The following is a 16618-nucleotide window of genomic DNA, read 5'->3' on the forward strand; positions in this document are numbered from 1 at the left end:
CTTACATGTTTCAATAACAAGTTGTCACCAGCAGAGTCTTGATCAGTAATTGTGCTATTTTCTGTGTTTTCAAAAGGACTCGCAAGAATCAGTGCAATGCAAATTTCCACTTGTGTATGTAAAAAGTTATTCCATGTGTATTTGAAGAACATGTCCTACAAAAAAAAGAAAAGTAATGCTTTCTTTTACTGTCATCTCAATCTTTCAGTCACTACCTCAATACATTCACCAAATAATCAATCAATAAAGGATGTGCTCCTGGTACAATAAAACAAATTAAAAGGAATACATTATTTTTAAAGGCAGTTTAAAATGCCTCCATAGACTAAACAACATATTTGCTCATTCAACATGTCAGAATTTGCAAGGAATCTAATAGAGACCAACAATAAATGCATAAAGGCAATAATAAATTTCTTCGAGAAAACCTTTTTGTTTTCACAGTGACTAATACAGATATTAAGTTTAGTAAATTTCCAATGATTTTCAAAGAAATTTATGAGAATTTCATTTTGATTCAACAAAATGTTCACTGATGACTCCTGAGCAGTGTCCAGTGCTAGTTGCAAAATACGGTCTCCAATGTCAAGGTGCTCACACCTTAAAAAAGTAACCGGGCCAGGTCCGTGAATCCTAAGCACAGGCCTCGGAGCCGGGGACCTCAGGGGTGCGGGAAGTCCAGATAAGACAGTCTTAATATCCTCTGCAGCTCTCTCTCAGTGGAAAAAAAACAGAAGCCTGTCCCCTGAAGAGAAGCATTATGAAGGGAAAACAGTGCTGCAGGCAGCAGCCACTATGGCTCACACAACCCCCAAAGTGACTACACTCACTCTATCCTCCACGGGAGACCGAGCTTTCGGAGGGAAATGTCTGTGTCTTAACTGTCCTGGAAATTCTCTATAACACAGGCACAGATCTCTACGCAGAGCAACAATAAATCACTACTGAAAAATTAAAAGCACTCAAAATTGATGATAACCTCAAGGGCAAGACTGTCTGCGCTCAGACCAAGAAAAGTCACTGACACGTACTGTGAGTTTATGAGATTCTACAATCAGCGATCTTATTTATAAAAGCTCAATGGCAAGTGAAGACATCTTCCAGGGACATCTTACCAGTATGACCCCAATGCTATTCAGCTCCATGAGGTCCCCGTTGATGCTGCTGGTATTCGTCTGGAGGAGGCTGGATACCAACCTAACCACACTTAGCCGGGTGTTCCCCACAGGGGGGTCCAGCACGCCCCACGTAGTCTTCATCACACTTTTCTGAGAAAGAAAAAGCTTTCTGATTAGGTTCAGTTTAGGACTTCCCTAGCGGCCCAGTGCTGAAGAATCCGCCTGCCAACGCAGGGGACACAGGTTTGATCCCTGGTCCAAGAAGATCACACATGCCATGGGGGCAACCAGAGGGCAGCCCCGACTCACTGCTAGAGAAATGCCTGCAGGCAGCAACAAAGACCCAGCACAACCAAAGATAAATAAAAAAATTAAAAACCAGTTCAATAAACAAACGGTGCAGGAGTATGTACTAAGATATGACACTAGTTAAGCTAAGCCCACGAACAACTTGGCCTAAATTCTACACGTGCAGGAAAATCCAAAACTCCTACTGATATCTTTAAGGTATGATGAAATAAATATAAGAGAAAAAAAACAGGTAATTTTCCTAGACTACATATTTTGTAAGAAATCAAGTATCCCCCCTGCCTTCAATATTCTAAACAAGCAGAAAGCTTGTCAAGTCCATGAAGAAAAAGTGCAATATTCCAAACCTGACCAGAAACCGGAGAAACTGAGAAAAGTGACAAGTGCTTTTGGAACACAGTCCTCAACCTCTGCCAGAGAAAAACGCAGACTCAGTAGCTGCCTCTGGGTCACAACCTAGAAACAGGATCAACCTCAAACCTGCTTTCATCCATAAAAGGGAGTTTGTATTCTTTGAAATTACAGAAGATAGACCCAGAACATTTCAGAACTTTAGAAGTTTGGCAGGAGACCCGCAACAAAGTGAAAAGGGTATCCTTCTCCATGTCCCCGTCCAACAGGGCTTCCCAGCACCCCCACCTGCTCTCCTCCAGGCTCAGGGGAAAGGGGAGCCACCCCCTACCCTCTGCAGTACATGCTAATGAACACAGATCTACTCACACACTGCACTGTGCAGTAAAGCCCGTCAGAGGCTGAACTCACTGCCCCCAGCAGGGAAACAGAAGTCCAAACAAAACACTGTCTTACTTTGGAATCAGGCCCAAGAAGAGCACCAGAGTGAGAACCCACATGAGATGCTTCTCTGTCCACCGAGAAAGGAGACAGTGACACCTGAGACACGGGTCAGGGGCGCCCAGCCACACCTCCTCTTCTATCAGGTCGCCCCCCTCCTCCGACTTTCACTTCTTTTCTCCTGAACAAATGCTGCTTCTTCCCTGACTCTCCTGCCCTTCTCCCCAGGCCTGGCATGAAGGACGCCACTGGCCAACATCAGTAGCGCACTTTTCACGGCGGGCCCTGAGCACTCCGGCCTGTGCCCCAGACCACTGCCTGCTCGCTGGTCATATGACGAGACAATCTAGAATCTGAACCAGACTCCAAGCACAATGGACATAAATTATTCTCTGCCTCCCCTCCACAAACTGGAAACACCTAAAGCAGAAGGGAGACACTACTACACTCTGTCCCCAGGAACTCACTCCACAGAGGCCACAGAGGTGCACTGTGTATAGCCTGAGACGCCGGGTGCGATGATGCACACAGAAGGAAAAACCAAAGTTAAGAACTAGCGTGGGCGGCAGAACCCTCAAGGGTCTGTCTTCCACCCCAGAGACACCACAAGGGAGAGCCTCGTCCCCTAACCTCAGTCTGCAGTGATCCAAGGGGTAGTCATGACAAAGACACCGCTATGGACCATGGACACCCTGCTTCTGTAGGTCTTCACTGTCTGCGTTTTCAGTGGCTGCCTGAATAAACAGTCATTTCTGGATTAGCCCCTGACAGAAAAACTAACACTCCAAGTCACAGTCAACCCACCACTTCTTGAATGACAATCTGTCTGTCAGGCAGTTATACTGCTCCAACTCTGAGTAAGACAACCCGACTTCCAAGATTAGTGTCTTGAAGATTAATGTGTACCTCAAAGGTGTGAAAATGACATGCTATGAGAAGAAAACTATTTTACTTGCATGTAAATACACAGAATTTATAGGAAAAAAAAAGAACAAAAAGCTGAGTTTTCTAAGCAGGTAAGTATCTTACTTAATTTGCTTAATTCTATTCCATTCATCAATTTAGACACTATATACAGATAAAAGCCAATTTAAAAACTAGTTCAAAAGCAATGAAAACAACGGCACTTCTAACATACTCTGCACAAGGCGGGTGGGCCACAGCCAGCTCTTTAACTCAGAAGGTTCACCCACCTTCTCACAGCTGAAATCAGACTACGGAACTGTTCAACGACTCGTCAGAGAGCTGCCTTACCTTGGGGGGCTCAAGCAGGAGCTCGTGAAAAGATCCAAGTCTTCCTCGAATGGCTTCTAGAACACTCTTGTTGACCGAACAAGCTGAATGACTCATGCCTGGTGGGCAGATCTCTATATGGCCTTCAAATCTTGAAACAAAGTAAGTTAATTTTATTATTTCAGAACAAACCATTCAAGGTGCTCTGTAACAGTTATGGTAGTGGCTGAGTCACATGGTCATGCCTGACTCTTGCAACCTCATGGACTATAGTCCAACAGGCTCCTCTATCCGTGGGATTTTCCAAGCAAGAGTACTGGAGTAGGTTGTCATTTCCTCCTCCAGGGGATCTTCCTGACCCAGGGCTCGAATCAGTGTCCCCCACATTGGCAGGCAGGTTCTTTACCAACTGAGCCACCAGGGAAACCCCTATCAGAGTACAGGGATATTCAAAACAACTGTGGAATATATGTAATTATATAAAAATTTCTGGAAGGATAGGAAGAGGGTATAATAAAACCTTGATGGGGATCACCTGACATGACCAGAAATCCAACATATGCTGTCAGGGGAGAAATTATATGCCATTTCCTCCCATTTTCTCTGAACTTTCTAGCTCCTTGCACCTACTATACTAACACCATGTCTCTAACCAGAAAATGTGGGAAGCAACCAGAGATCCCTGAACCACAGTGCATACCATTCTTGCCTACCACTGGACGACGTTAATGATAAACAGGCCTGGGATTTCCCTGGTGCTCCAGGGGTTAAGAATCGGCCTGCCAAAGTAGGGGACACAGGTTCGATCCCTGGTCCAGGAAGATCCCACATGCTGTGGGCCAACTAAGCTCATGGGCCACAACTACCAAACCTGGGCACCCTAGAGCCCGTCTTCCACATGCAGCACTGAAGACCCAGGGCAGCCAAAATAAATAGGCCTGCATCTGTTCTACGGATTCTCTCACTAGTCCATCAATATCGCTTCTTCTTTCAGTTCAGTTCAGTTCAGTCACTCAGTCGTGTCCGACTCTTTGCGACCCCATGAACTGCAGCACGCCAGGCCTCCCTGTCGATCACCAACTCCCGGAGTTCACTCAGACTCACGTCCATCGAGTCAGTGATGCCATCCAGCCATCTCATCCTCTGTCGTCCCCTTCTCCTCCTGCCCCCAACCCCTCCCAGCGTCAGAGTCTTTTCCAATGAGTCAACTCTTCGCGTGAGGTGGCCAAAGTACTGGAGTTTCAGCTTTAGCATCATTCCTTCCAAAGAAATCCCAGGGCTGATCTCCTTCACAATGGACTGGTTGGATCTCCCTGCTTCTTCTTTAAAAGGCGCATATTAATGTTCTGTATAAAGCTCTATCTATAGTCATTATAAGTGGCTTGGAGCTTCCCTGGTGGCTCAGACGGTAAAGCATCTGCCTACAATGCAAGAGACCAGGGTTCAATCCCTGGATTGGGAAGATCCCCTGGAGAAGGAAATGGCAACCTACTCCAGTATTCTTGCCTGGGAAATCCCATGGATGGAGGAGCCTGGCAGACTACAATCCATGGGGTTGCAAAGAGTCGGACACGACTGGGCAACTTCACTTTCTCTCACTTATAGTTATTATAAACCATTTCTCTTAGGAAAACAATTATGAAATTGCTTTCATAAAATCACTGTTAGGAAGCATGGGGATTCTCAAAGTTGGGGGACAGAAGGGAGGGGTGTAAAAATGTGGGTGCACAGTTCAGATTAAAACATAAACCTGGGAGTGGTGTGTCAGTGCAAACTCACTCCCAACAGCTCCCAAGGCCTGCGCCGAATCCTGGCCCTTGGCTCACCAGCTATTTGTCCTGATACGGAAAGAACGGCCCCCCCAGGACTGCTGGGGGCCACGCTGGCATCGAGGGCAGAGCCCCGCACAGCTGACACCTGGAGGGGGACCATTACGACAGCCATCTGAAAACATTTCACACGTGCAAGTGATTTCCAAGAGCTACACGTAACAGCATTCAGAAACGCAATTATAGAAAGGGCGCGTGGGCAGGGGAAAGGACTTCTGCTTTGATTATAGTGCTTTTTACTGTGTAGGGGTTTTAATAATTTACGTGGCCAGATATAGCATTCTTCACTGCAGTTTCTGTCCAGGAAGCCAGACTTTGAAACTTCTTTACAGTGTCATAATCCTATGAGCTTCTGCATGCTTTTCCTCTAGTATTTTTCATTTATCTGGAATATATTTTTATGCAAAACAAGCATAGACACTGTATTTCTTCCCCAAGTGGCGAGTCGCTTTCTAAGCCACATTTACGACCTGCTTTTTTCACTCATGTGAAAATACCATACAAAAACTTATACTCAAAATCCTTACTCATTCACGTAAGTTTCACTTGTTCGTCTGATAAACACTGGAGGCGGTTCAGAGGCGAAGTTGTATCTGACTCTTGCAACCCTGTGGTCTGTAGCCTGGCAGGTTTCTCTGTCCATGGGATTTTCCAGGCAAGCATACTAGAATAGGTTGCAATTCCCTTCTACAGGATCTTCCCAACCCAGGAACAGAACCCCAGTCTCCTGCATTGCTGGTATATTCTTTTATCAACTGAGCTGTTCATCTAATAAATACTTAGTGAGCATAAACTTATCTACCTGCCTTGACACAGGTACAACAGTCAGTATCCACAGTGTTTCTCACATTTTAGTTCTTTCAAATGTATGTAAAGATCCACCAAATCCAAAACAAAACTCACGCTGACATTCCAAGCAGAGGTCTGTTCAATGTGGAAGTCAGGCTCAGAAAGGCACAGGCTGTGATGGCTGCTGGGGCGCCGGCAGGCAGCGCCCTCTCTCCGCTGAACCTAGTGCCCAGACACACCGCAGCTCGCTCACACTCACCACCAAAGTGAAGACACTTTGCCTGCGCACAGCTTTGGGCGACTGCGAGTAAAGCGCGCACACACTCACTTCTAAGTTCGCATGATACAATTTTCACTTCTCGTGGGTAAATATCTAAGAGTGCTGGAGAACAAAGGTCTGTCATTGAAGGTGGCCACGTGACTTCCCACCCCAGGTGGGCCGTGTGAGGCTTCACTGTCACAGCACTGGCTATTTGTCTATGCCTTTTTGGTTTAGCTACGCTTAGTGGGCTGAATGGTGCCCCTCCTAGTCCCCAATCCGGACACCTAGGTTTCCTTCCTGCCCCACGACCAACAGCGTGAGGCCGAAAGGAACTGGTGAGGGGGTCTTCTCGCCACAGCCCCCGATTTTAGGGGCTATGATTTCAGCCTCTGCCATTAAGGATGACAGCGCTCAAGGGTTTTCTGTTTCTCAGTTCCCAAGTTCCTCTGTATTCCTTATTTGCAGACGTTTTATCATAAAAGGCTTTAATGAAATGGTCACACGGTTTTACTTCTTTAGTTTGTTGATACAAGTTACACTGATTTTTATAAAAACTATTTTTATACAGTGGTTTTCAGTTCAGAAAAGAACGGAGGGGAAGGTAGAGACTGGCCATCTGCCGCCTGCCCTCACAAATGCCCAGCCTCCCCTACCAGAGCATCTACTACGGCCCACGAGCCTGCGCTGACCCATCGCCATCACCCAGAGCCCAGTGCGCTTCACAGAGCGCACCAGACGCTGTACGTTTTACGGGTCTGGACAAACAAAGGCATGTACGGGGCACTAAGATACTACACGGAGAATCTTCACGGCCCTAAAGGTCCTGAGCTCCACCTATTTACTTCGCCCCCAGCACCACCCTCTGGTCATCTGTGATCTTTTTACTGTCTCCACAGTAAAATGAGACATTTCCCAGAAGGTTATGTAGCCTTTTCAGATTGACTTCTTTCCCTTCTTTTTCACTTGCATTCAAGGTTCCTCCATGTCTTTTCATGGCTGGAGGGCACCTTCTTTTTAGGGCTGAAAATATTCCACTGTATGGATGAACTAGTCTGTTTATCTACTCACTCACTGAAGACATCTTAGCTGCTTCCAAGTTGTGGCAAGGGTGGATAAAGCTGCTCAACAACCACAGGTAGGTTTTTGTGTGAACATACGTTTTCTACTCCTTTGGATAAATACCAAGGAACCTAACTGCTGGGGCTGTATGGTGAGAGCGTGTCTGGTTTTGTAAGCAATTGCTGGACTGCCTTTCAAAGTGGCTGCAGCATTCTGCGTTTCCACCAGCAAGGAATGAGAGCTCCTGCTGTTCTGCGGGCCTGCCAGCACCTGGTGCTGTCAGTCAGGTCCAGTGAATTGCTAGCATTGTGCTTCTTACTGATTTCTGTCTAAATGTTATGTCTGTTTCTGACAATAGTTTAGACTTACAGAAAAACTGCAAAAGTACTAGAGTCCCCATATGACCTATACTCAATTTCCCCCATCGTTATCTTACATTTATCAAAATTAATTCACCAATACTCACACGTAAAATCCACACCTCACTCAGGTTTCCATGTTTTTACCTCAAGCTGCATCTCTGTTTGGAGTCCACCCAGGACCCCTCACTGTGTTTACTGTCAGGGGTCCTCTGTCCTTCGCCTCCTCTTGGCTCTGACAGTTACTCGAACTTTCCCGGCCAGGTACTCTGCAGAGTGTCCCTCAGCTGGGACCTGGTCTTGTACTTTTCTCACAATCGTGGGTTTTTGAGAGGAAGACCACACGAGTAAAATGCCATTTTCATTACACGCCATCCATACACCTTAACAATGGCTGTTGACTTGGAGTATCTGGCTGAGGAAGTGCTGGTTGTAGCTGTCCTTCCACAGTGTACTTTCTAGAAGGAAGTCTGAGGTGCCAGCTGCAAGAGTGGAGCGTTTTGCTCTTCCTCCTGGAGATGGAATTATGAACTCCTTGGAATTCTGCCACATGGGAGAGCTGTCTCTTCTTGCCCGTTATCCGTTCCACCGTTTATCTGTGTCAGTATGGATCACGGCTAAGCTATCTTACGCAGCCACTCTGTGCTATAACACAACGCTGCTCTATTCTACCGTGCGAGCACTGGCCGTCCCAGCTTTGGCCATGGGTGCTCTTTCAGCTGCCTCCTCTGTCCTGCTCACACACCCTCTTTTTTTCCTTGCTCTTTTTTTTGGTCTTCTTGCACATGGGTTCTTGGTTCCAGGGATCAAACTTGTGTCCCCCGTATTGGAAGCACGGAGTCTTAACCATTGGACCTCCAGGGAAATCCCTGTGGGTCTTCCTTGTGGAACACGTCCTTAGTCTCTACACTACCCGATGCTCCACACTCATCGCACGTATGTCTTACCCCAGTGGTAGAACGAGCCATTCCTCCAGAGCCCTGATTCCTTTACTGGAGGGCGGGGTTAGAAACCAAGACCTGGGCACACGGTGCCCCTGCTTCTGGTGGTACGTCATGGCTTCTGTGCCTCAGAAAGCAATTGTAGCCTGGGTCTAACTCTCCGTATTTCACTGTAGGTAATTTCTAACGTCCTATGCTGATTCTTTCCTCAACTATGTCGGAGTTCACAAATGAGCCCAAAGATATTTTTCATTTGATTTTTCATTTCTAGCATTTCCAGATGATCTTCCATAGCTCTGCTAAAATTCTCCATCTGTTCACATATTGCTGCTCCCTCTTCCCAGAAGTCTTTAACATATCAATCACAGTTTTTTTTTAAATTCCCTACCAGATAGTTCCAACACTTTTGACTCTAGTTCTATTGACTGCTTTTTCTCTTGAGAGAGTGTCAGCTTCTTTTAATTTGGCTTCTTCATCTCGCAATTTTTTGGTTGCAACGTGGACATGCTGTGTAAGACAACAGAAACTGATGTAACTAGTACTTGTCTGTAGCGGACACACCTCTCTTCCCCTAAGTCTTTAGTGTGAAGTTTGGGGATCAATTTACAGTCAGCAGCAGAGCTAGGTTCGGGCTCTGCTGTTGCTGTGACTGTTTTTTCTCAGTGCACCAAGACTCAAACTTGTCTCAAGTTACTATGTATTTATAGTCACGGCTGGACCGCCAGTCAACATCTGCTCTGCCCTCAGCTGAAGTTCCTCCTTCAAGCTCGCTCCCATGCTGGTGCTGACGGTCTCCCTGCCCCAGGCCGCAGCCTCCCCTCCATCAGCACCCGGCTATACCCACTCCAGTGTGGTGGCCTGGGCCGGGAGAGGTGTGGGAGGAATGGCTCTGTTGTTCTGGCTCAGCCTCAGGCACCAGAAATGCCCCTGGGCCTCAGGGATGGGCCATCTCGGTAACCCCACCCTTACTTTAGGGACAGGGGCTCTCTAACAGCCTGGGTCCTGAATGTGTCCCTGCTTGTCCTGCGGGATAGAGGTTCTTTCCTGGTCCCTTCCCCCCACTGCCAATGGTCCTCATGCATGCTAAGTCGCTTCAGTCATGTCCGACTCTTTGTGGGCCCATAGACTGTAGCCCGCCAAGCTCCTCTGTCCATGGGATTCTCCAGCAAGAATACCGGAGTGGGTGTGCGTGCCCTCCTCCAAGGAACCTTCCCCACCCAGGGATCAGCCCATGTTTCTTAGGTCTTCTGCAGTGGCAAGCAGGCTCTTTACCACTAGTGCCACCTGTAAGCCCCCACCTGTGTCTTCAGGGTCACAGGGTTTGCGGCCCTTTCCCCAGTGGCTTAACAGCCGGCAGCCAACATGTCCTGAGCAGGGCTAACAAGTGAACGCAAAGTCCCATGTCCACAGTTCTCAGGGCACCCTTGCTCTCCCTGCACCCGGGCACTTCCGGCATTAAGTAACCTACTACCACTCTATGTTTATTAGAAAACACATGGGAACCATCACCTTTTAAGCTGAAAAATGGAACTATATGAAAATGCCTCAGTTCCTCAGTAGAAGGTAAGAGTTATACTGTGCAATAACTTACCCCTTCTCTCCATATTTCTTGAGTTTTATTAAAATAATCTGGAATTTACTGTTTTTTCAACATTTGACTTACTCAATTCATTCCTAATAGTCACATGAATTTTCACATCCCTGTTACATTTATCATTACTTTCACCAATATATTTCTTTATCTTAAGTTCTTTATTCTACCTTACTTTTCTGTTTGACTTTGATAAAGTTCATCTTCAAGTAACTGACCCAAGGAACAGATGGAACACTGAGGTCTCACATGACTGAAAATGCCTCATGGCCTCACACAGCAATCAAAATATTTCAGGGTCACAATCCTGCCCTCTGTCTTTTGGTGTTTATGCAACTTTACAAATGAGATGTCTGGCAATCTGATCTGCTTTGCAGTTAACCCATTTTTTCTTGTCCAAATAGTTTTAAGACTTACCCTTTATCCTAGGGACTCAGAAATCTCCTAAGGATAAGGCTAACATCTTAGCCACCCACCACCCTTGTCCGCCCCTCTTTAAAGTTAATCCTGCTCAGTATCTGGTCAACCTCTGTGGTCTGGGGGTAAGTTCCTTCTGATCAGAAATTTCTTCTGTCACTTCTTTTATTGTTGTATCATTTCTGTTCTCAAGCCGAAGTCATCAACATAAATATCAAAGCACCAGCTCATGTGCTTTTAAAGCATTTTAAGAGATGATGCAACTGCCTTACACCAGGAGTAGCAAGATAACATTCCTGTACCACCTGATTAATACCGTTAAGTTACTGGTTACATTATTTAAAATAGGATTTAACAGGGAAGACACAGGATAAGTCAGAACTGCAGATACAATCCCCAAATTACAATACACTTGAAGCACTGCTGCCACATTGACATCCCATGATCAGTAACCAGAGATGAAAAAGACAGGAATAGAGATGGAGACTTTGGGAAGCAGGGACTGACAAGGCTGTGTTTACTGTTTTGCTAGAAACCAAATGACACCGTTAAAAATAAATCCCAAAGCCCTGGACCGCGGAATTCTCCTGCGCTGACAGCACACCTGGCTGCGCCTTCGCTTCACGCCTCTGCTGTACAGGATGGACCCAATGGTGAAGAGGAAAATACAAATTCTAATCTCTAACCCACAGGCTCCTGGAACACGAATATATGCACACCTCTTCAAATTCTCATTCTCCAGGAAACAATTTGGAAAATTCTGACAATTAATAAGTAAATCAGCTTTAGGTATAAAACTGTAAAGAATATGACAAATATTAAATGACTTGTCCAGAGGCACACAAATAGGAAAAACAGACTATCTTTCTCATTCTTAAACACACCACAAAATTTTCCTTAAGGCCTCAAGCCACCTGTCCATCCATTTTTAAACAGCCTAATGAACTGCAGTACCTCACGTGTGAAGCCTCAAGTTAGTGCAGAGAGGACAGAAGAGCCCTGAATCGCCACTTGGAGGAGAACTGCACACCAACCAGGAAGAGCTATTTTCAATTTTCACAAACAAGAAATAAGCTTCTCCTGAATGTGAGCCGTTCTGCATGGGTTTGATTTATTATAGTAGTATTTTGGTAATGACTACAAAAACTCAAATAACAAGAATCCAAATGTTGCCAATAGTGTTCACTAAAGCATATTTTTCAACTACATCTACGTACTGCATTCATATAAAACTATTTATACAGTAGGAAAATATTCAACAAATGAAATTCAAGGGCATGATACTGTAAAAATAAACCACTAACTTAATTCTTAGTTTTTAAAAACTCTAAAAGGAAAACCAAATGACTCATTTCATGAAACAGAAGGAAAACTTACGTTGGTCGCCGAGTCTCAAGTAAAGTCAACAATATCTGGATTGCACTGACTATGGCCGATTCATTTTTCTCCGTGTGGAAAATATTTGATAGAAGCTGCTCTATAATTTCTTGCCTAGGGAAACAAATCAACAGTCAAGCGCTAACTGTAATGCTATTTAAGACTAACAACTTCAGAAGAAAAGGTCACAGTAATACAAGTACTATATAAGAATGTATATAATTCTTATTAACTTAATTAACCAAGATCTAAAACAGGTACAAGAGCGTACCGATTGCTGCATTTTGCCCTAAAATTAAAACTTGGTAAATAAATCCAAATAACTTGGCAGAAGTGAAATGGATCTGACTGAACTCTGCACATGAAGTATTCTCCACAAGCTCTCCGAGGACACTCTCCTGTGCATGTGACAGGCCACAACCATGGTAAAACACCAGGTAGCCCATCTGGTGGATGTGTACACATGTTCTCAGGAAACCTGCTTCCCAGGCTCTCAGTAATTGTTAGCACCCATGCGGATTAAGAAGCGGAATCTCCCTTGCACTGTGACCGACAGCTGGCTGCTCTGCCGCTCGCCTGACACACACATCAGTCTCCCCACAGTACACTGGGCTCAACGGACACCAGCACCAGCTCCTCCGCCAGGTGAGGATGGCAAGCAGGGAATAAACTCTTCCTCTCTGGGGGAAGCAAACCAAACTGGCATCCAACCTAACTTCAGAGGACCCTCTCGCAGGAAGCAGTCTTCCAGTACTCCCAGCCAGCACTCCAACTGCTTATAAGGCCTCTCAACAGTGCTGTGAAAGTCACTCAACACACAGCAGCCTACAGAATGCATACTAAACTTGGAATTGAGCTCTGAAAAGCTGGCTGCTTTTCTTTTTACAGTAAACCCATATATTCTTCAAACAGCAGCCTCACCCCAGAGAGAGGTACCGAGCACCACCTGTGGCCACGGAACACTCAGAAGGTAACCAGTCTGAACTGACCTGAGTGTAAAGTACATGCTGGACTTCCCAAACTTTGTCACAGAAGTGAATGTAGAATATCTCATTAATAATTTTAAATAAACACATGTTGAAATATTTTGTATCTATAAATAATATAATAATATATACTTATATATTTTTGTATAAATTATAAATATATATGTAGCTATTCTAGAATATATAAAAATTAATTTCACCTATATTTTACTTTAATATGGCTACTAGAAAAACTTTAATTACATGTGACTTTTATTGTATTTTTATTAGACAATGCAATCATGTACCGTATGAGATTACTGACAGCCCACCTTTTTTAACCTACTCGAATGGCAGTTTCACATGGTTCAACCTCATAATTACTAGTACTGTATGGAGTACATAAGTCACAATTACAAGGATAACTAACACGGGGCAGCTAAGATGACATTTTACTCAGAAGCTGACAAGCTCTTAAGTTTTGCTACTCGAGAGAACTAGTGAAAAGGGCCTTCCCAGCCAAAAGATGGAAATGAGCCTCCATACATAGGAAGACTTAAAAAAGTTCCAACAAAGTCACTAAAAAGAACAGCAGCAGCAGTAAACTGAAGCTAAACTGCCAGTCACATGTAACAGTGCTAACTATTCACCGTCTTTCCCAATCGTTCATCCAAAGTGGGGAGAGGCCTTGTTTGTATTAAAACCACTGTTAGTTTTATGGATTCGGGTTGAATGCACGCACAATGCTTGACGGCAAATACTCTCCCTGAGAACGTGTGGCTCTAGATACACCAGTAGGGTGGGCTGGCCACTCACAGGCTTCACAATCGAACACCACCCCTAAGTGGTCTTCCACCTAAACACAAGCTGTCTGTTCACTGCGAATTACTTAGAAACAAGGGCAAAAGCAATACAAAGAAACAAAACACACGGATGCATAACCCTTCGTATCAGGTCTGGTCAGGCGACCCCTGAACAGCTGCCAAGGCAGAGTGAATCCTAGGAAGAGCTTCTGATCAAATGTGTTTGCACTTAACTCTCTTCCCTCAAAGACCGTGGAGGCCGGGACTGTCCCATCTCAGAACCCTACACAGAAATGGCTCTTACTTATTAACACATTCTTACCCTGTAGGTCTCCAAAGGGCATCATGAGGGGCTGAGATCGGATGAGCAGGTTCTCCTGCCTGCTCGCCCGCCCACAGGTACTTTCCAGGGACCCAATCCCCACATGAGGAACACTTACCAAAGAGTGACAAGGGTAACGTATCACAGGGCACCAACGAGAAAAGGCAACCAGAACAGAGACGCAAACATACTTCTCTAGAGTGGCAAGCAGGGGGTCTGGCTCTGCACTGCTCTGGACCTGTAGCATCTGGTCTCTGCTCAGGCGGACAATCTCACAAAGTGACTGTGCTGCGTTTGAGTGCCGCTAGAGGAAAGAAGCACAGTGTCAACTACAGAACACACCGGGAGTCAAACCTATGATAAAAAGTTAGTGAAGAAACTGCTTAAGTAACACAACACTGGCCATAAGCTACAGTAAATAAGAAATAACGTATGTAAAGTATTGAGTATTTTACCCTCTTGGGCTAATGAGCTCTGTTAACAATACTGCCAACAAAATACAGCTGCTGTGTGTAGAGAAATGTGACTAAAGTTCTGACAAGTAAACTTTCTACAATTAAACTTGAAGAAAAATGTATGTCCTCAATTGATATACTTTTAGCAGCACAGAAAGATGAACCCACTTCCGTGACTTAAAAAAAAACAAAATGCAGCTTTCTGGAATATACTAGTGAGTAAGAAACCCTACACCTTCTTCCCATGCTAGTGTGCGACGCCACAGCGTGCTCTCAGATGCTGGTGCCAGGCACGTGGCACTGAGCGCCGCCCACCCAGCGAGAGCAGAGCAATGGGATTCAGCACAGGTGATAACACGCGCCAGGATACCACCCCCCAGTGTGGAATCAGGCACCAAAACCTCCTCAATAAATATAAACTGCTCAGTGCAGTGTAGCATGCAGCTTCCCCCTTAATACCCAACAGAAATGTCAATAGGACTGTCCAAAAAAACAAAATACACTTTCTTGCAAGTCAAGTAGAGAAGGTGCTGATGCCTCAAACACTTTGTCCTCTGCAAAAGGACTTGCTCCAGAAGTGGGCCTCTCCTTCGCCAAGCCTTCAGACAGCGACCGTGTCCAGTTGAGCAAGAGCCTAGTAAGGACAAGCTGCGTCCCCGCCCTGGGAACAGGCCAGGCCCGCCCCTGCCCTCCGTTATGGCGCACGGGAAATGTGCTCTGGAAATAAATCATCGACCCCCCACCTCCCCTCTCCCAGCCACAGCAGGAGGGCCAAGGCCCCTTCAAAGCTACGGCCCCGAGACGGTCCACACGGGCGTGTCCTGGGTGTCAGCAGGAACAGTACTTACTACAGGGGCAACGAGTGAGCTGTCGGAGGAGAGCCACAGCCCCTGCATGGCTAGCTCCTTGCTTTTTTTTTTTTTTTCCTGAAAGGGACAGTGGGATGGAGAGCCTGCTTTTGATGAACTCCAGGGACCAAAAGGTTTTGAATGGACCAGAGTAGAAGGGAAGTCTCCCCTTCATAGGGGAGAACACCCTCCAGCCACATGCTTCTTCCCTGGCACTGTTTTTCTACAGCGCTCACTCTCCAACTGACCCACCAGGCAGAGCGTCAGAGGAGGGCGCCCGTGCGCAAGACACACCCAGCATGCTCTCTGAACCAACTCCTCTGTAGATACTACACCGAACCACATGGAATGATAACTTCTCTAGGCAGACATGGCCACATGCTGGCCACTCCACAGGGCTCAGAGCCGCACAGCAGCCGGGTGACTGTCTCCCCTACAGAGGCACACCGCTGGTGACTCCCCCCAGCCCAGCCTACAGAGCTCCCCGAGCAAAGTCCAGAGCAGCTCTGACACTGCCGCCCAGTCAACCTTCAGCACCCAGGACAAAGGCCAAACCAGCCAGGGCACAGAAGCCTGAGTGCCCAAGAGCCCAGCACTCTGGGATGCACTGGGGACCCGGAGCTGCTGTATGTCTGGAGGCTTTTGCCAGAATGGAAAACACAAGTGCAGACAGATGTGGCCACATCCTCTGGGCTAAAGATGGGGATAAAAGAAAAAATCGTGGAGGAGGTTTGTGAGGAAGGTGAGTAGATGCAGCCCGCGCTCTAAAGAGACGGAACGAGACCCAGGGCTTACCGTTTCACATTCAGCAAAACACAGCATTTTTAAAAGCCTTTGGTGTTTAGAAAACTGTCAGCCTGAAGCATTCCAGGTGACCACTAGTACCTGTCCTCCCCATTCACATCTAGTGAAACGACGCTCTGTGCCCAGACGAACGTGGCTTGTTTTCCCAAAAAATCAAGTTCACAAAAGAGAACTTACATCTTCTTCTTGCGATGGATGAACTATTTCCACGAGCCTCTGGATAATTTTCTCCTCATTTAACCACTGTAAAACACATTGTAGAAGGAATCAGAGCAATGAGTGGCTCCTGTCCAAGCCCCAGTGAAGATTAACATACAGAAATATCCATCATATTTTAAGTAGAAT

General features: G+C 45.9%; 1 protein-coding gene across 29 annotated transcripts in view; it reads right to left on the minus strand.

Moving 5' to 3' along the window:
* Window positions 1–16618, minus strand: part of PPP6R3 (protein phosphatase 6 regulatory subunit 3) — a 135257-nt gene that overhangs the window by 52826 nt on the left and 65813 nt on the right. For all 29 annotated transcript variants that reach the window (XM_070360089.1, XM_070360088.1, XM_070360104.1 and 26 more), the window contains 6 exons: window positions 16451–16516; window positions 14358–14470; window positions 12077–12190; window positions 3474–3603; window positions 1116–1268; window positions 6–155 (listed from right to left, as the gene is read on the minus strand). In XM_070360089.1, coding sequence (XP_070216190.1) covers window positions 6–155; window positions 1116–1268; window positions 3474–3603; window positions 12077–12190; window positions 14358–14470; window positions 16451–16516 — 726 coding nt within the window. The remainder of the gene's footprint in view (window positions 1–5; window positions 156–1115; window positions 1269–3473; window positions 3604–12076; window positions 12191–14357; window positions 14471–16450; window positions 16517–16618) is intronic.

Source organism: Bos mutus, chromosome 22 (genome assembly GCF_027580195.1).
Source record: "Bos mutus isolate GX-2022 chromosome 22, NWIPB_WYAK_1.1, whole genome shotgun sequence".
NCBI lineage: Eukaryota > Metazoa > Chordata > Mammalia > Artiodactyla > Bovidae > Bos > Bos mutus.